The sequence below is a fragment of the Hyalella azteca genome, unplaced genomic scaffold, assembly GCF_000764305.2.
Source record: "Hyalella azteca isolate HAZT.00-mixed unplaced genomic scaffold, Hazt_2.0.2 contig11170, whole genome shotgun sequence".
Lineage (NCBI taxonomy): Eukaryota > Metazoa > Arthropoda > Malacostraca > Amphipoda > Hyalellidae > Hyalella > Hyalella azteca.
The window spans coordinates 97318-118913 of NW_025941178.1; the positions used below are offsets into that span (position 1 = coordinate 97318).

The following is a 21596-nucleotide window of genomic DNA, read 5'->3' on the forward strand; positions in this document are numbered from 1 at the left end:
TGATTGCTGATAGGTCATCAGACGAGTTATTCTGATTGTTGACAGGTCATCAGACGAGTTATTCTGATTGTTGACAGGTCATCAGACGAGTTATTCTGATTGTTGACAGGTCATCAGACGAGTTGGTCTGATTGCTGACAGGCCATCAGACGAGTTGGTCTGATTGCTGACAGGACATCAGACGAGTTAGTCTGATTGCTGACAGGTCATCAGACGAGTAGGTCTGATTGCTGACAGGTCATCAGACGAGTTAGTCTGATTGCTGACAAGTCATCAGACGAGTTGGTCTGATTGCTGACAGGTCATCAGACGAATTGGTCTGACTGCTGACAGGTCATCAGACGAATTGGTCTGACTGCTGACAGGTCATCAGACGAGTTGGTCTAATTGCAATCAAATCATCAGAAGAACCGGCGTGACTACTGACAGACCATTAGATGAATATGTATGATATATAATCAGACAAGGTACGAGTTGTTTGATTATTGAGATGGAGTTTTGTGTGATGTGGTCGTCAAAGCTCCCGCACACATAACACTTCAAAGCAACCGTACAAATGATAGTGGGAGATGCGCTAGATAATTCTAGATAGGCCGGCCAGCAGACATGATAGTCGGCACTCTCTAGACGCCACCGATGGATGGCCTATCGATATAGTGATGGACAAGCTTGGAGTCCTCAGACGCTTATGATAAGACCAACAGTAGCTTATAGGAAATGAATGAATTCAAGTGCCATGCTGATGCTGTGAACATGTCAGAGTTCGACAGATAAAGATGAGGGCATATTGCTCTCCTTATCGAAGATGTCACTGAAAGTACCTTATACTACACAGGTATGTTGCGCTTAAGAACTGTAGATTACATGTCAAATCATGCGCTGTATTCGAAATTGCAAACACAAACGGGAATTGCACGTAGTTAATTTTTCACATTTAAGCAACTTGTATGCATAGTTAACAAATTTTTAAATGGAACAAATGTTTAATGCTTGAACTCTGAAAATTTGTAAGCTTGATATTCTTTCGCAGTAAAAATACTGTTTTTCGTATGATATCAATGCATATGTACGAAATATTTGGCAATCCAGGAATAGTTATTATATGTGATTTATTTCTATCGATAATAACATCGATTTATTACCACAAATTCGAATATGAGTTCGGCTTATAATATTAATGCGACATGACCTCCTTGTCTTCTTCAACGACTTCGTCACAGCGTGCAGGTTTTCTTCCAGCTGTTTAAAATCGTCGCTACGCTGAAATCATCAGCACGCAGAACCATTTCAACCGTGTATATGCATGTTCGACGTTAGCTTCGATGAATAGACAAGCCTTCGGTCGTTTCTAAGTTGGAGCTTTCGTGGAANTTTGGGGATAACAGATATGCTTTTTCTCTGATGTAGCCGCAATCTTTAAGGATGTTTTCCAGATGCGCAGCAAAAAGGTGATTCTCACGACACTGTTCTTGTCAAAAACTCGAGAGTTAATATATATTTGACCCTGCCCACATAAAACTTTTTTTATACTTGCAATATATATAGAAAATAGAGAGAAATTGTATGCCAAAGATACTTTTCAGTTTTCTATCTTCATATAAAATAATAATTTTTAAAATGTGTAAAGTATATGTGATCGCCATAAAAATCTGTTTAATTTATTTGATTACAACCAAACCATCAGTGTCATCTATTTGATTATCATATCAAGGCCATTCATCTGATTGTCATCAAGCTATAATTAAGGGTATATATCTGATATCATCAAACCTATGGAGAAAAATGTCTGATAATCACCAAATCATCAGCGAAATTTATCTTATTACCACCCAACTCCCAGGAAACTTGGTCGCAGTACCAAAAGACAAATCATTAAAAGTTTGTTCAATTTTAGATAAATTACCTAAACAGTCCTTTAGATTCCGTAAACCATTGATCTAATTGATATTATTACTAAAGTTATACCATCAGAATACAGAAATGTTGGTCTAATTTCTGTCAAAATATTCGACAAGTTAATGTGAATTACTAAAAAATTATTGGGTATGTTGAAGTGATTGTTAACAAACTTTTAGAGTTGGTCTAATTGCTGAAAGGTCATCAGACGAGTTGGTCTGAATGCTGACAAGTCATCAGACGAATTGGTGTGATTGCTAACAGATCATCAGACGAATTGGTCTGACTGCTGACAAATCATCAGACGAGTTGTTCTGATTGCAGACAAGTCATCAGACAAATTGGTCTGATTGCTGACAGGTCATCAAACGAGTTGGTCTGACTGCTGACAGGTCATCAGTCGAGTTGGTGTAATTGCAATCAAATCATCAGAAGAACCGGTGTGACTACTGACAGACCATTAGATGAATATGTATGATATATAATCAGACAAGGTACGAGTTGTTTGATTATTGAGATGGAGTTTTGTGTGATGTGGTCGTCAAAGCTCCCGCACACATAACACTTCAAAGCAACCGTACAAATGATAGTGGGAGATGCGCTAGATAATTCTAGATAGGCCGGCCAGCAGACATGATAGTCGGCACTCTCTAGACGCCACCGATGGATGGCCTATCGATATAGTGATGGACAAGCTTGGAGTCCTCAGACGCTTATGATAAGACCAACAGTAGCTTATAGGAAATGAATGAATTCAAGTGCCATGCTGATGCTGTGAACATGTCAGAGTTCGACAGATAAAGATGAGGGCATATTGCTCTCCTTATCGAAGATGTCACTGAAAGTACCTTATACTTTATATATGTATGTTGCGCTTAAGAACTCTCTGTAGATTACAACATGTCAAATCATGCGCTGTATTCGAAATTGCAAAGACAAACGGGAATTGCACGTACTTAATTTTTCACATTTTAAGCAACTTTATTGAATGCATGGTTAGGAAATGTATAAATGGAACAAATGTTTAATGCCTGAAATGTTAAAATTTGTGAGCTTCATATTTTTTCGCGATAAAAATACAGTTTTTTGTATGATATCAACGCATATGTTTGAAATATTTTGCAATCCAAGAGCAGTTGGGTGCGTTCCACTAGGAAAGAGTTGAAAATAACAAGCGGTGTCGTGCTTGGTGGAAGTTATTATGTGATTTATTTATATCAATAATAACTTCAATTTATTACCACAAATCCGAATATGAGTCCGGCTTTTAGTTGTCGCATTTTAGTCCAGCTTATATGTAGGATTTATGAGACATGACCTCCTCGTATTCTGCAACGACATCGTCACAGCGGGCAGGTTTTCTTCCAGCTGTTTAAAATCGTCGCTACGCTGAAATCATCAGCACGCAGAACCATTTCAACCGTGTATATGCATGTTCGACGTTAGCTTCGATGAATAGACAAGCCTTCGGTCGTTTCTAAGTTGGAGCTTTCGTGGAATAACTTTCGTTCCTTATTTCATCGCTAATGGACTAATAGTGCCGTTATTCATATAATTATGCCTATTAGTGAAGCTATTTGAGATTATAGGTCAATTTTAGTTCAGTATTTCAGATTTTAGTATTATCATTACAAATAGGAATTTGAAATTAATTCAGTTATTCTGGTGTTCCAAATAAATGATATTACAATTATTGCAGTTCTTTGGAAGTCAGGCTTTGCATGGATGGCATCAACCTTGCTCGTTGTTATAAATGCATATTGCATTTAGCAATTTATTTATTGCAATATGCATAAATGCATATTGCTTCGAGCATATTGCAGCCAGGATTTGTAACTTTGATACATGTGCTGTAAAGGAACAACTTGCTTGATATCAGTCGTTCTTTGAAAACATCTAAGTTTAAATCAAGCAGTTGATCTTGACGTACCATTAAAGTTTTGCAAAAATAATCAGTGGTATTCGTTAATATCTTGTTATTATTCACTAATATTCCGGATGAATATCTCTGCGGTAGTATCGGCTAAGAAACGGAGGTATGCATGCAGGTAGCCTACGTGTAACCTTCTTCGGTTATCACGGACTGCTATCAAAGACTCTCCAACCAAGCCACATTTTGTCAAAACAAAGCGATTAGAAGCTCTCAGGTGTGCCACAATCGCCTGTAATGAATGGATTCATACAGAGAGTCCTTCTTGTTGAACATCAAGACGCCTATACGTCGATATTGCATTCACGAGTTGATGTAGCAGGTCAAATGCAGTCTGAAGGTAATGCTTAACATTAATTCATTCTTTCAAATGAAGCTAATCGTTCTACAGGAGCTTACGATCTATACTGGTAAATAATTCATTGCATGTAAAGTCACACTCGATTATCTCTGCAACATTAAGCCAGATACAGCTAGAGAGGAGATGTGATTTACGCCCAATGAATTCTTTGAAGCATAGTTGCTTTTCTTTTCGCCACAGCCTGATTCTTTTGAAGCAAAGCCAGCTGAATCCAATTGAGGAAACTCCTTATAAATTAATTCTCTAGCTATTAGTTTAAAGCACACGCGAAATCAAGCTACATTTAAAACACAATGAAACTTGATACATTTTGATCTTTGTTCTGCAAGTTAATTAGACCTTATACGGACACATATGCAGTCAATTAAGCAGCGCAGAGAGCGTCCGTGCCAAACTCATATCAAACTCTGAAGCTGATCGCATACATTTAAGTTTACATTTAGCTCGTACATTTAAGTTTTCGACCACCGTAACTTCGGATTCCTCATCTGCGACTGGCACAAATCGTAAAAAGCCCTCCATAATTGAATAGTGCAGATTTGTTTCACCGTAATTAACTTTGAGTAGATGGCCAAAAATCTTCATGTATTCGCATTCGAAGATTTTGTCTGTATATAGTCCGCATTTTCGTGAAGTACGAACTTGGTATCTATCGACGGGCAATATCAGGCGGACGTGTTCCATCACCAATATCGCCTGTATCTCATTTTCGACAGCTTCTCATGGCACGTCCGAGCGAAAATCTTGCGCTTATCGTTGTTTTTCCGAGCTTATCGTGGCACCAAAGATCATCAATCAGATCGTTATAGAAGGTAGCTACAAATGCTTGAGTTGGATATGTTTGGGTACCTGCGTGTGTGTTTGTTTATTAATGACAGTTTTTGTTTTCTGGGTTGAAGTGGTTCTAAATTTTTAAGAATTTAGGTTCTGTTAATAAACATTTAATGCGAAAAAAATTTTTAATTAAATTAATCATTGAATAAATTTACATTAGATAATTTTTAGGTTATGATAATTCGCATGCAATAATCATTCAATCAGTGTCACTTTTCTACCGCAGAAACATAAAAAATATTATTCCAAATAGCTTACAATTATTAATGTGCTCAATATTTCTGTAACTTTCCCGTGTTCTCTGATGTTCGCTTTCAGAAACATCAATTGCATCTCCTCTATACAGACTTGCGCAAATTCCTGCCAAATTCATGAAACGAATTCCATAAAATCTTAACTGGAATGAGTTTTTATAAGTTTGTTCATATTTTTATGCATCTTGTCAGTCGATTGCAATGTACTCTTATCAAGCTTTATTATTACAACACTTCTCTTCAACTTCACTTCTAGTTTGTTTGTCTGCTACAAATCTTATATTCGATATTTAACACACTTCTTCCTGTCCAATCGATCTGAAATTTTGCACACGTGCGCCAAGTCGGAGACTATGTATGAATCAATTGACACAATAAATAATTTTGAAAATTTAAATTTTTTCATATATTATTAAACAAATTTTTAAAATTAAATTTCTTAATATATGGAAATAAAATTAGAAATTCATTGTAGATGTGTGACATCAGAAACACTGGATTCTTTAGAAGTGTTGTCTTTAAAAAGTAATTTTTATACGCATATTATTTTTATAATGCCTTGCAAATTGACAATTAAAATACATCGCGGATTTCAATAAATATGTCGAATCTTTAGCTTTAATTTTCATCCAATAATAAGATGCATAGATAACTCTGATGGATGTAACATTTCTACAGCTATTTACTATGTACACATTTTTTAAGTGCGGGACGCCGAGTCCATTTTGCAGAGGAATTTTGCGGTGTTTAATTGCTCTTCTCGGGAATTTTGAGATCGGTTTTTGATGGTCAGCTTCTTAGGTGGGAATACCGTCTCTGAAATGGCGTCTTTGTCGGAAGTTGTCTTTTTTAAACAAAATTCGGTGTGATGGATGCCTGCATGCGTGATGATTCACTTGAAATGTGATCACGGAGATTTTTTTACTTATTTCGAAACTTATATATTAAGGCGTGAAGTTATACGAGTATTTAGTTGACGCTTTTTTTGCAGTAATTTGCAGGCCTGTTATAGTCTTTCGTGTTTTCAGCGAGCTATTGTAGAGCTCGTCGCATCGCCAAGTTCGCACAGCACGTGAAGTCAGCAACAGGCAAGCCGACAAAGTCAGGCGCTTGTCAGGATTGCTCAGCATCGATTATCCATAACTCAGACTCAAGCATGCCGTCCAATATGCCTCGGGTCTGGCACCACCTCTGAACTGTATATATATTTTCAGCACTTAGCGGTTGCCTGTAGAACACCCGACGGTCGCCCAGTTTTGCCGGGGTCTAAAAGGACTTACATGTGGGGTACGATACCCACTCTGTGTTAATAAAAGGGTCTTATTTTTCTTCTTTTAATTTTTTAAATCACTAGGGTTAGGTCCTAGCAAGGTTTAGTTTCGTTCTTATTGTAGCTTTTGATGAGAAAAGAAACTTTTACTAACTGACTTAACCTGCGAGTTGGCGTTTTTTAGCTGTTAATATTTAAAAACTGAAATGAAACGCAGCTATGACGGTGACTACAAGCCCTCACAACCGTAACATACACAGGCTCAATTATGAAAGGCTGATAAGTTACAATGTTTTCTCACATTTCCCACGACGTGAAGCGATATTATCAGGATTTCTCTCATCCTGAATATTCAAGCTGATGAAAAGTCATTGCCAATGTAGGTATTATAATATTTCTGCAGAGATTGGGATGTTGTATCACATTATACTGCAGACGTTGTGAGTTCTACAATATTTCTGCAAATATCGGGATGTTGTATTGCAATATTTTTACAGATGTTGGCTCGTTGTGTACAATATTTTTGCAAAGATATATAGGGAGGTTCAATTAAAATATTTCGCCAGAAACTGGTTTATTTTACTCCAATTTTCTGAAGATATTTATTTTTTATGCACACTGCAAAATTTCTGCAGTGGTCGTCATGTTGCATTGTATTTCGTCAGAGATTTTTAGGTTGCGCATAATACAATATTTTTTCAAATATTGGAGCGTTGTGAGTGCTACAACGTTTCTTCAAAGATTGGTACGTTATGAATGCTACTATAATTCAGCAGAAATCTAAAGGTTGTGATTATTACTCTATTTCATAAGCGATTGGTTATAAGTGTCTATTTATCTCTATTTCTTTTGATTGGTTATTTCTTCAGAATTTGATCTTCATTATGAGTACAAAAACATTACTCGTTTGGAGATCGGAATGCTGTATTTCTATTTTTTGCTGAGATAGCGGATTTGTGACTATCAAATTGGTCTATAAGAGATTGGTTTGTTGTAAATATTTCTGAATTTTACCGAAAACTGGTAAACGGTCATTTTTACAATATTTTTAGGGATCACCTCATTACGAGCGTAAAAAGATTCTTTTGGAGATCGTTATGCGAGTCCTACAATATTTAAGCAGAGATCAGCACCTTGCACTATACAATATTTCTGTCTGGAATTGCATATTATAATCATTACAATATTTTTATTTCTGTCTGGATGGATACGTTATTAAATATTATTTCTCCTTCGGTGCGTTGTGTGATGCTTCTATCAAGCACCATCGCAATCTAGACAAAATTAATGCTTGCAAATCTTGAGCGAAACTGTGGTTCTGGTTGAGAATTTTCAAGAGATCAAATCGTTGAAATTTTTCATGTGGATGCCATGAATCTTAGTACTTAGGGAAGGGTGAATTTACCGTGGAATACCCTCAGTACTGACGAGCATATGAAGGCACTGAACAGAATACATGGCGATTAATTAAGGGCAAGAGGATGAAAGCAAACGAGCTGTTCCCATTCTCTAACGTTTAATGGCTCCCACACAAACATTCACAATACTTAACAATAGCACAAAAAGGAAGGTACAAACCAGCGGCAATTAATGTGTCATAATAAGCGATCTTGGCACAAAACTTAATTTTAATCGCAACATAAACAGCTTCCTGATCATGCCTTTATTATTCAGCATAACAACCACCAAACCAAACTTGTGTCCACCGATTATTCTATCAATGAATAACTCATTTAATTATAGAGACAACGAAGAACAGAGGAATTGAACTGGTTGACCCCCGCGCATGTCATAAAGGCATTGGGATCAATCTTCAGAATTAGTTATCCTAAATATTAAAATTCCTCTTTCCTCAACTCGCAGTTAATTTTACGGTTAAATACCTAAAAATACGATCAAATTAAGGAAACGTGTATGACGTCATTATGTTAATCACATTAAAACACGTTTTTTTGCAAGTTTCATAAAGGAAACCGTAAAAAACTGAAATATAGACAAGACAAGCAAAATTAGCCGTCAATCGGGTTGACGGGTAAATGCCTGTCATAACCCTGCACATTTGCGACGATTGATGTAGAATAATTATTGGTAATTAACTACAAATACATCATCCATGAATCTGCTATAGATTTGCCCAACGATCGATTTAATAACATGTAAAATACACCGTCTCAAGAAATGCTTTAAGATTCTTTACAAATATGTGTGCCAAGTTATGGGTGTGAATAGGGGGGATGCGCATTGCAAAAAATACAGGAATACTAAAGTATAGAAAATCTAAACATTATTAAAAATACGCAACCTCAAATGCAAATTCCTACTTTCATGCTATTGACATGGGCAAAACCGAAATCAATCGCGTATCACATGTAACAAATCCAAACATCTTCACGTAATTCCTTCTTGCCGTCTTCCCTCATTTGTGTAGCTAAGCATTTCTACATTGGAATTTGAGCTGAAGTTGAAAATTAAGACTGAATTTAAATGCATATAATACCTTTAATTATTAAATTTATTATCTACGTTAAAACATAGCGTCAAGAATCGTTTGGCAATAATCAAAAAATAATTTCTGCGCAAAAGAGGGGACTTTCTGTTGGAGCGTCGTTCGACTATCAAAACAAAAGATATGGAGAGCTTGCTTAATTAAAGTACAATTATTTGCCTTGTACCCGTATGGGGCAAAAAATAAAGTTCATGGGTCAAGGAAGAACCGTAATTTAGCAATATCAATTGGACAATATCATAGTTCATAGGTCGCAGTCACGGAAACTTTGCAGGTATAGGAAATGTTTATCTAACAATTTCTAATAGGATTTTAAGTAAATTGCTGGCTTGTCCATCGGCAAAGAATTTTCAAAAACCATTCGCCCGGCTGCTCAAAATTGAGCACATTCATCCCTGCCACAAATGAATCTCCAGAAGTAGAAGCTTTTTGCCGAATCCCCCAAACAAAGTTTATCTTCTTTGGCGCTAAACTTATTTACAGACAAGTTATTGCAAGATTTTTACAAACATAAATTACTTTAAATGATCTTCTATGACACAGGATAAAGTACAAGCTAACGCGTCTCAGTATGTACATATATTCAGCTTTAGTTTATTTAACTATATAGGAAAACAAGGTTAAATGACAGAGCATTCGTTTTAAATAGTAGCCAGACTTTCACCACTTAAAAAATCTATAGCGATCAGCTGAGCCTATGACAAGCTCATGGAATTTATGGGGGCATTTTATATTCATTTAAATAAATATTTTTTTCTTCAGAATGAAAATTTTAATTTTTCTGGTTTAAATGCTCCCAGATTTGGTTATTTTTAATACATTAGTCAAGTTATTTACTGATATTTAAAAAAGGGCGGCATAAATAGTATTAAAATGCTCATCTTAACTGCCCTGTCTGTAAGGTCACCAAAATGTGTCAGGACAGTCAATGTACTGTCTGGTAAATGTGCATCGCTACTACGATAGAGACTTTATTAGCTCAATTGTCTCGCATGGTGATTTGCGTTTAGATGCATTCGGCTCCAGCATTTACAGAATTACTCCAAAATATATTTTATTCTATAGAAGGAGCAATCGGGGACGCTTATTCTTTCTTATTTACATTGAATTAGTCATTTTTACAATTGCTAGCACCACGGATTTTGTTCACAAAATGAGCAACTCCCCGTACATGAGCTTCGCTTTAATGCTGATGTCGGCCTGTGAAAGTTGAGCTAAATAACGCAGCTATTCAAATGTAGTATTATAACGGTTATACATTTATTTTTTAATTATGTTAGCAAAGTTACTTCTACACCAGCAAAGAAGAAACAAAATTTTTAATGAATTTATATAATGATTTTAAGATAATGGGAGATTTAAGAAGAAATGCCCTACCAAAACTGTTTATAATGAATTTATCAATGTCTACATTATCGCTAAAAACATTCAAATATGATAAAGCAACATATTATGCACAAGTAATAAACTGAATTTATCTCCCTTCTGTTTCTTGCAAGCGATATTGCTTCTGACGAGCCTCTGCATGATCAAAACCATTTGAAACGTAAAACACAAGGAAACAACTTTGTTTGAATGGTTACATGGAAACGCATGCATTCGCAATAGATTACTGAGCAGATATTTTTTAACAGACTACGCCTCGAATCAAATATACCTCTGTGCATCAGGAGGAAGGGTCTAAATTATTTGTACAATACCTCAGATATACCGGACTAAAGAAGAACGGGTTTCTTCAAAGATTCGCGGGCACCTGATGTTGAAGCGCGTAGCTGTAGCCGTGCATAGGGATGGGTCTTGGTGGTCCAGCCAGCAATGAAGGAGGATGGGGGGCGTGATGCCTTAAGTAAGGATAACCGTACATATCTCGAGCTGCTTTGTCTAAAACTGATGATGTTGAGTGAGGGGAAGGTAGGGGAGGAAGAGGCAACGGGTGGGTCCGACCCAAATACACAGCAGGATGCACTATGTGGCCGTAATATATATGAGGATAAAGCATTGGTGCTGAATTTGGTGGCACAGGACCTCCATATGACGTCAAACAGTGTTGATGTGAAGAGAGTAAACCTGGATCATGAGGCAAAATGGGGATGTTTCCAGTGCTTCCAGAGGAGCTGGTAACGGGAGGGGTCAGAAGTTTCAACGAAGAGTCCGTTGATGGTAGCGGTGATGTCACGGATGGCACTAACGACGACACTATTGCGCTCTGATCAATGCCTTCTGACTTAACTGGAGGACGGGTGGAAGGTAGGAATGGAGATGGAGACGATCGCACGGGTCGGAGAAATGAAGCCGGTGTCGCCGGGCCTTCGATGTCGACTTTTTCGTCGGGGTCTACGAGGTCTTTCTCGACGGACATCGATGATCCAGGGCGGTCGTCCATCTCTTCAATGTCATGTGAGCTGCCCACACTGTTTGGTCGTTTCCTCTTGTCTACGCCTAGTGAAAAGAAATGTAAAACATCAATCACTTCATCTTACACAAAATCCCAATTCATGCTTGGTACAAAATAATTATATAATGCTTGAGATTTTTCTCTCTAAAAGATGTTATCGAAAACAAGGGCCAAAGTTAAAAAAAAATCTATTTACTTCAGTTTAATGATCCGTTGTTTGAAGATCACAAGTTTATTCACTTAAGCTAAACTTTAGTAAAAAACTAAAAAAAGACTAAGTATTTTGGGCTGTACTTACAGCATTCTTCGGAAGGCGTCTTCTCGGGTGAGCTACTGGTAATTTCGCAGGCAGGAGGAGAGGTACCACCAGCGCGCTTCTTGGACCTAAGCTGTCCGTTCTCACGGAAGCCTTTAGCGAAGGGATTATTGTTGATCTTGAGTTGAGTGATACGGTCGTTCTGATACGCAGTTACTGCCAAGAACTGCGTCTGGCTAAATGTGAAGCTGTTATAGATGCCCCAGTGCAGGCTAAGGATGTCGTTTGCAGCTACAATATGGATCCTGGGCTGGAATTTGTGCATGGAATTGAGTACGATGTGACCTTGCTGGTCCAGGTTATTGTTTGTCAGCTTCACCTTCTGGAACGAAACTGGATGACGCATCCACTGTGCGCCCGAGGCAGGAGAGTCGGGGTGGATGTAGAGACGTCCTGGGAGGTGAGGCTCTGCCTTTCCTGCCACTACCCATTCTTTGCTCTGGAATTTGTATCTTGAATCATCAGCTGGAATTATGTCCATCAAGACGAAATATTTCGTGCTTGGTTCCAGGCCAGTAATCGAGATCTTGACGGTGGGGAACATACGCCTGAGATATAAAAAAAAAAACATTTTTATTTGTATTGTAATAAATGGTGACGGAGTGATGAAATTATAAATTTAGAATAAACATTTTCTGAAGAAACGTTTCCTCTTTGAATGCCGCTTGCGCTATAAATAACTGCATCGATATTAGCAAAAGTACACAAACTTAAAAATTGAATCTATCTAATAATAAAACAGCCGTTGGGAGTGACTTAAACCGAAATTGAAGTATCATCTTATAAATGAGCTTCCACCTCACTAATTATTCAATCACTACCCGATGAGGCAGGAGGCACACCATCCGCGGTCCAGGACCAGCTGTTAAGAACTTCTTTATGCATTCAAGTCATGATCGGGTATCGAGCGGACACCGTGAACATTGTTCAAAATAACAAGCACGTCATCGTCGGCCAATCATCGGTAATTCAGAGGCCACCGATGAAGCTTGGATAATACAGAAGCTATAAACACAGCAGACCGTATACGAGACGCCCCTAGGCCCACCGCAGGAGCAACTCAGGCTCGTCCTATAATAGGCGCCTGATTATCCATGGACGGCTTATGCTCAGAGCAACAAAAAGCGCCAATTACGTTCAAATTGGAGCCTCTGAGAAAAAACTAATAACCACTCTAAGATGTAATTTGGATCACTTGAACTATTGTCCCTTAAAACAAACACAGTCGATTCGCATTAGCAATAAAAATGCGTTGGCAAAAAGCGCTACAATAAAAGACCATCGCACGTACGTGGCAACACCACGCATAGATCTGAATGTGCTTTGGGTCCTATATATATATACGTACGTGTGTACCCACGTGAACCTACGTGAACTCTCGTGCATGTGGGTCTTACGTATGTAAATGGGACCCTTGGTGTTCACGTATAATGTATACAAGCCTTACAAGAGCGGGCGTCCAGCTGTGAAATAACTTTTCTACAGTTGATTATTTATTTTAAACATTTATGAGGTACAAACGCTGCGCAGTCGCCGCTGAGCACAGCATTTGATTTAAATTTGTCACGAATTTAAATTTCAGGTTGAAAGAGATGAAAAATGCTAATTCAGACTTAAATGTTACGGCGTCTTTGTAAGTTACTGGCACAAGAAAAATCTGACTTGATTCCTAGAAATAACCTAAATATAAATTTTCTGCCTTCGAAAATAAATCAGGTGCATACAAATTGTTAGCCGCGTATTCAAAAAAATTATCTCGAGGGCAATAGATTTTGTACAATGAGGAGAGCGGCTGTCCGTAACGGCAGGTCTACGTCAGAATTAAGTGCAGGCGGACGTGTTTTGGCCGATGGAGATACATCGCCCCAGGTTTGTGTTTGATCTGGATGATAATCGCGCCGGCGTTAACTAGACAAATCTCTTTTATTCTAAAAAATGTTACATTGCAATATGTGATCGCCATTCAAATATTACTGCTGGGAATTTTTATTTAGGCATGAACTATTTCCTCTTTAGGCTTCATGTACGCTGAGAACTTATTTTATCATCAAATCGAAATGGAACCGAAAGCGGACTTCATCAAGATCGAAATAACATCGAAATCCATTAACTGCAACAGATGGCCAGCTAAAAAAGCGACAAAAATAAATTAAATGCTTAGTTTCAGACACGATAAAATGCTAAATTATGCCAAGACCTTTCATAACAATTTTAACCCGTAATCAATAGAATTTTCATACCTTGGTGATTTTAGGGATAATTTAAAGCCCGTGTCAAGAGACGTCACATACTTGACTGAACCCTGGTGTAATTTAATGACCTTCAGTCAACATTCTACACTAAGATCATTATGCCTAAAAAGCACCAAGAATTTCCCGTAATGCTTAGAAAAGAGCAATATTGATAGAGAGAGTGAGTGATCCAAACATCATTACGTACGCTAGAGTTACTGGGCGCTGTTTGGCAAGACGCGTAGTCAAGTCTACTCGACTTTCAAGGCACTTAGCTCTCTCAAATAGGCCAGACTTTTGACTTTTTCCCGAGAGAACTTGATGAGGAAAGAGACTCGTGTTTCAAGACAAACATCGGTGCTATTGCGCGTCGATGCGCGGCTGGTCGCTTCGGCAAACACTGGCCTACAATGGGGTTTGATTGAAACGATGCATGAGTTCACAGGTTAGTATTTTTGTTTGACCGAGCGGAACAAAACAACAGCGAGTGGATAATTGCTGCCGTACTAACGAACTCTTGACTTGACAGGGCTGCGCATCTTGCGGGGCTCGTTTATTACACGTGAACCTAATATTTTTATGTTATTATATACGAAGTATGAATGAATAATAAAATTTGTGGTCGTGAAGTTTCTTTTTATATGAATTCAGTTTAATCTCCAAATTAGAAGTTGAAAATTATCCTGCATAACTAAAACTTTCTCACCGGATTCACTTTGTTTAAATCTAATCATTACTTCTTGGAGACGAGTATTTCCCGTAGTTGCCATACTAACACATTCAACGCAATTATCTCGAAACTTTGTAACAGTTCTTAATTAAATAAATTCTGAGACACCCTGCCCTCGCGGTGACTTGTGAGAATTGCCGTGCCATTCGAGTACAATTAAAAAGACATTCAAGGTCCCTCTTCGCCCGCATCATTTCGTAGCACATATTTTTCATACACATAATAAAGTAATGAAATCTTAGCCCTAAACGCTGAATTCCAAACTGTTTAGAACTTTCGGTAATCTTATTGTAAGCCAGAAGATTAAGCTTTCCGAGGCAGCTTTACACGGTATTGTAATTTTCGAGCTTAGAATAGAAAAATAAGATTATATATTCACGCTTAAAATTTTCCTGGTTTCATATATGAGCTTCAAATTTTACATCAAGTACAAAAATAATTACTGTGTACAAAATCGGGTAAATTATCTTCTGTATTATTAACAGTGCTGGAAAAATTCTCACCTGCCCAGCTTTGTGATGATCATTTCAGTGCAGAACTTGTCGAATTGGTTCCAGAGATTTTCGTTCTCTAGACGCACTTTAATTCTGGGGTCGGGCTTGGTGTTCATGGGGAAACCGGGGGGCAAGTGAGGTCCTTTGATGAAATCCCCATGGAACCCAGGGATTGTGTGTTGCATCGCCATTGGTGAATCTATTGAAAAAAATTTAGGATATTAAATTCGTGGGAAGAAATGCTACATTTTAAACTGAAGGGTTTTCACAATTAATAATGTACCTTCTATAGGGATATACTAGATCGACTGGAAACTGACTTCCACGTACAGGGGATGTCACGCAAATATATTAGGTGATGATCTTTGCTAGAAGGAAAATTAGAAAAAAAAGGAAAAATTAGCACAGACTGCATCGATGTTTTTTCTGAAAAGAAATGCACATTAATGATGCCACTTATGTACATTAACAATCAGCATCTTAGATCTTTTATCAACAAGGAATGGTGTTTCTGATTAGCTTGTGCTGCAATGGAATGTTCAAAATTTATGAGCTAAAGCAGCTATATTAACTCTCAATTAGGTATTACCTTACGGAGAAAAGGAAAAAATTATACTAAGGATTAAGTTTTTAAAGTTATCCCATCTCGATCAATTTACGAGTAGTACCTGAATCGGATAAAGAAAATCTGCAAAACGCTTTATAGTAAAAAATTTAGCGACAAATTAAAAAAACTCGATTGCCTAAAATTAGGAATTTTTATGAATACAAATAAATAAACGTTTACTCGACAAGAAGTGGGAGGAATTCATTACCTACAATTTATATGGGCAGATCAAGAAATGAAATTCAAGTCATCGAGATGACGTAAAGTTTATTTCGAAATGAATCGATTTTAAACTTGAACTCATGATTAAACACTGAATGTTTGTGAAGTTAAACTGAAATGAAAAACGCAGAGGTAGTAATAAATATAAGATAATATTGATATTTTAGAAAAATTTTCATTCAAATTCAGTTTTAGACTTGAGAATTGTTTTCAAAACTCTGAAAAGAAGTAAGTACAATAATATTGTTTTATTTAAACTTACTTCTGAAAAGAAGTAAGTTTAAATAAAACAAGTTTCAACTTCATAACGTTCTTAGTTTTTTATTTATTAACAAATTAAAAGGGTTACTTAATTCTGAAACACCCTGTATTACGCAAGCTGCTTGCATTAGTCATTTTAATAGTCTACAAATTTTCAACGCACGTTGAAACGTTCTATATAGAATTGATGAAAATTAGTGGAAATCATGTCAATCATTTGCATTCATGACGAGCCTTTACTTAATTATATTAATTTAAACAAAAAATATTTTTGTAGGAAGTTTCTGCATAGTTGAACGTTCTTACGTTTCAATTTTAGGTTGATTCTTCTTCTCTAGCTCCCTGATTATGGAACATAAACTTTTACGCATTTACGCAATCAATGTACGCATGTTATTTAATTTTATGACTAGAAAAATAAATGAGTTAAACGAATCACCTGTCAATATATAGATGCTCATAAACCCGTGTGCTATAAATATTCATTGGAAATAAAATCAACTGTATACACATGTATATCGAAATCGAAAGTCGACATTCCGTGTGCTTGCACATCTTATACATGTAGCAATTGTCCCATATATACCCAACTAGCGGCATCCTGCCTGTCCTCCAATAACCTAAGCAAACTGAACACAAAGCTTCGTCGTACTGAGGAAACTATCGGTCTCAATTTGTTGGCGATGTCTACAGGCCTGCCATGGAAAAGACGCCACACTGTAATTTGCGTCTGCAGCTCATAGATCACCTCAAGTCCTGTTAGATCTTTTGTCTGCCCTCGTCATGGCTTAACTTGCGTCCATGAGCACAAAAATGTTACCGAGATAATCTAGAGATCAATGTCGAGAATATCGCTAGAGGCTCAAGATTGGATCGAGGCCATTATTGTCTGCCGGAGCATCGCCATGTGTAGAAGATAGAGCAAACCAACGCACCCGTTTTATGGGTTCTGTGAAATTTGATTATTATTCAAAAACGCTAAAATAATTATTCACAACGAAGAAAAGACAAAAAAATTCATTACGGAGAAGTTTGATATTTTAAATAATTTTGATTCCAATTTGATTATTAAGAAAATGAGTTCACTTCAAATTATTAGCTGAAATAATAATTAGGAGCTAATAATATTGTGTATATGGGAAGTAAAGAAATAAATATTATGAATAACCACAGGTAAATGTAGCAAAAGCGAACTGTGAATAAATATACTTAATATCGGCACTTTGGTTTCGATGAATCACTAATACCGCTTTGGCTGATGGATTCGTGAAAAGTTTGCCCTGGACCAAATAAAGAAATGAAGTATTGACAAGTTTGCCCTGGATCAACTTTAGCAAACGAAGTATTGATAAGTTCGCGCAGGATCAAATTTAGCTAATGAATTATTAATAATAAGGTTCGCCCTGGCTCAAATTTAGCAGACGGAATCGTGATAAGTTTGCCCTGGATCAAATTGTACTTATAAGGTTGAACTCGATCTGAATTATGTAGGTTCGAATGCTACGGAAATAATCCATAAAGCATGCTTAAGCGGAGCATAAATGACAGGTTGGCACGGTAGGTCTAACGAGATAAACGCGCGGGCATAAAAATACTGGCTTTATTGCAGGAAAACTTCCATAAACGCATACATGCGCCTCGGCGCGGCGGTCGACTCACCTATACCCAGTGAAAATTTACAGACGCGGCAGCGTCTGATTTAGATTACCAGAAGCTGAGGCGACTCTAAATTTTATTAAGGTAGAACGTCTTCCTGTCCCTCTTCTTCTGATAAACATAGGCGCGTTATCGGTGGCCACAACATTGGCTGACGACCGGCCATACATGACATGGCTTTAATTTCTAAATGAACTAATAAGGTAGCCTCACGCGTAGGAGTATGTGAGTAACGTAGTACGTGAAACCGCAATACCCACTTGTATATGAATTAAATGGATTTGTTTAATGAGTAATATTCCAGTTGTCCTAAAATCTGCTCATTGGTATTGTTTTAAGCTTAGCTCCATATTAAACGTGAACTCAAATTGCATCTATGAAGCAGAGTTCTCAATATTTTGATCGGATATAAGTATTAAAATCACTAGATTGCTTAAATCGCAAGTTTATCAAGAAGTTAAAAGCAAAGAAAACAGTAAAAAACATTCACCATTTCCTAAGAATGAAAACGATTTGGAGTCCAGCTCATGCATTGCCAGTTCAAAAGTTCAAAAACCTATAAGAAAAGCAGAATCAATTTTCTAATTGATTCTGCTAGCAGCTAGCTAGCTAGCTTCTTATAGCTAGCTATAAGAAAAGCTTTTCTTATAGGTTTTAAACTTTTGAACTGACGATGGAGCTGGACTCCGAAACGTTTTATTTCAAAAGAAATCGTTATCATTTTGGCTGTTTTCTTTGCTTTTAAATTCTTGAGAGTTCTCAATTTATTGAAATGAAATTTAAAATATGATGAAAATTAGTTTCACCAAAGTTACGTTTTTCCGTTTGAATTAAAGATCAATTGAGATATTTTAGATCTCATATCGAGGCTAATAAATTTCTAGTAGGATGGGTAAAACATTCATTTCTTGTTGCCCTAAGTAATTAAAACTTGAGTATCGGGCACAAATTGTATTTTTGTTCTTTGGGCATAGGCCTAATCTGTGAAGGTTGTTTTTATTACGCGGTCAATAAACCTAAGAATACTCACATTCTTGACGCATTGAACTTCAATTGAACATTAATGAATAGTTTGACGCGTGGTATTTAATCATTTAATTATTGTCATTAATTAATGCAGTGCTGGTTGATGTATTCACTGTGAACAGACATATACAAGGAAACTTGATGCTGGGCCTATATATATAGACGCATCTGAACATCGCAATTTTGATACCTTATAAATTGGATCGTATTTAATTTTTTGACAGTGAATTTATAGGAGTGAAAATTTCCCTCATTTTTGAAAATATGAAGCTCTCTTTTCTTAGGATTTTGTGAAGTTATTTAATTGATTTACCTGCCTTGTAAACTTGATCATAATATTTGCATCGCAATCAAAGTAATAAATTCGTATATAGAGAAGGAGAAAATCATGCGGAAAATTGTAAAATAATTTGGATACGAGATTAAAATGTTCTTAAAAGATTTAGGCACTAAATGACATATTTACAAAACATTGAAGTTTATAAATAACTTATATATATATATATATATATTAATACTTTGATGAGCGGGCTTATTTCAGTGCCATACTCAGTTAATATCGGTTCTGCTGGAAATTTTAATCAAAATATGAGAAAAATTCTATTTGACACAAATTATTACTTGTCAATATTGAAATATGATACAAAAAGTAATGCATCACACATTCTAATCGTATGAAACGATCAAAATTGTATAAACACAAAAAATTCTAAGGGAATATATTTTCCCGACACTATTATTTGATATGGACAATAGAATTAAATTCCTCAAATTTTCTTGAAAGCCAGTATAGTGAAAATCTCAATTAAACTACGACGTGATTAAGCCGTAGACTAGCTTTCTATCTGTGGTCGAAGTCGCAACGAGCGGTAACGGTACTCTTTTGTTCATGTAAAAACATTTTATTTAGACACGGTAATCAAAGGGAAAACAATGGATGTTTACTCACGTGTAATGCCAAGTCGGTATCGTTCGATCTGGTCGACCAAGTTGCTGGTCAGGCTGCTCGCCGTTGAGCCGAAGTATGGGTTCATCAGCCCCTGTCCTGCCATGGCTCGACTCTTGAAGTAGAGGATGTCTTCTTCGTACATCATGTAGATCAAATAAAATACGTTTAGTCAACAAGTCTGAATTCACCTAAACATAATTTAGACTTTGGAAAAGTTCACTTGTGCAGTACTCTCATAAGTCCTGGTAAAACTTCTAACAAACGCGCCGCAGTAAGTCGGTTCCGCTCGGCTATCGGGTTCCAACAGCACTAGAATTACGAAATCTCTCTAGAAGTCTAGATAGCTCCAAGATCACTCACAGTGTCAAAATTCTGGACTGTCACCAGTTTTACACGACAAATAATATCAGGGTAAGGGCGTTGCGAATATATTCATGCTGCACACCTAGAAGCGCACATCTTAATGGCACCAAAGCTCTTGGTCAACTATCTTTGTTAAGGTTAAACAGATAACTTTTGTGGAGGGCCTACAGAGTCCCGCCTCTTGTACACCCGAGCCAATGGCTCGAAGCTTCAGTAACAAAACCAATAATCTTGCTCTTGGTACCCCACGAATGGGACGGAAGGTCTTCAGACAGCTTAGGCGGAGCCACAACGATGTCTAAATTACTGGCACGACCCACGACGCAGCCACACACATCGCCCCTTGGCAGACCAAAAAACTCTGGAGTTTTTAGGTGGCCACTTTTGAGATGAGCACTCCGTGGCTTAATAACAATACACGGAGTCAAGCGTATAAGAAATGAGCAGCTGGCTTTGTTTAATCTGTGTGGGAATTGACGTGTATTTCTCTTGGGCCGTGCAAGGATCGGCAAGGATGGCAGCGGAATGGGAACTACTCGACACTCGCGCAACGTCGGCGGGTGGTTTGCAGACGAGTTCGAGGTGGTCGAGCTTAACAGGCTCAAATTGGGCACATTTCTCGCAAGGATGTAATTTTTGGCTCACTCCTATATCTACAGTCAGAAAACATCCCGTAATAATCGTCATCTGTCATTGCGATAGGAGGCGATAATTCTAGGAATGAATGAGACTTCGCCCCTGATGGTTTAGAAGGTTCTTGACGACGCAATTCTCCAACTAGAATATATAACAGAGATGTCGCAAGAAGCATAGAGGGCTTTTGAAGACTCTAGTTACACAAGAATATAAAGGATGACCTAATCGAGTACACACTATGCAATGTGGTCAACGAAATCTAATCTAAGGTCAATAGAAAATTCTAATTAAATCCTTTCCGAAAATGTCTTGAATAACTCACCTAGATGTACGAAAATTTAAACTTGACACGCATGATATCTGAAATTATTAGCATTTCAATCAGTATGAGCGGGATTAATAAGACTTCCATCTCTGTCTTCATGTGTAACGCCCGTCATTGTGCAATTTGGCATCCGCATGGCCGGATATGTTAATTACCTTTGCATTTCGTATTATTGTTGTAATTATCAAACTAGAAAAAAATTCGCAATTTTTTTTGCTTGTATGAATGAAATTAAATCTGTATGAATGAGATCCACGAAGGATGCAAATTTCGAAGGATTTTCGGTAGCTTGTTTATTGTTAAGTTACAACCATTAGTTGACTGCTTATGAAAT

The 21596-nt window shown here is 37.2% G+C and overlaps 1 protein-coding gene across 2 annotated transcripts; it reads right to left on the bottom strand.

Annotated features, from left to right (window-relative positions):
- Nucleotides 1–8044: 8044 nt before the first annotated feature.
- On the bottom strand, nucleotides 8045–21362 carry LOC108680440 (T-box transcription factor TBX6). 2 transcript variants are annotated; one of them, XM_047882732.1, is made up of 5 exons: nucleotides 21260–21362; nucleotides 19939–20070; nucleotides 15227–15416; nucleotides 11745–12310; nucleotides 8045–11490 (listed from the first exon to the last, which is right to left on the bottom strand). In XM_047882732.1, the coding sequence occupies exons 2-5, from the start codon at nucleotides 20039–20041 to the stop codon at nucleotides 10787–10789; spliced, it is 1563 nt and encodes a 520-aa protein (XP_047738688.1). In that variant the 5' UTR covers nucleotides 20042–20070; nucleotides 21260–21362; the 3' UTR covers nucleotides 8045–10786. The 2 variants fall into 2 exon arrangements, with proteins under 2 accessions (XP_047738688.1, XP_018024749.1); XM_018169260.2 differs by lacking the exon at nucleotides 21260–21362 and having other exon boundaries at nucleotides 19939–20411.
- Nucleotides 21363–21596: the final 234 nt, after the last annotated feature.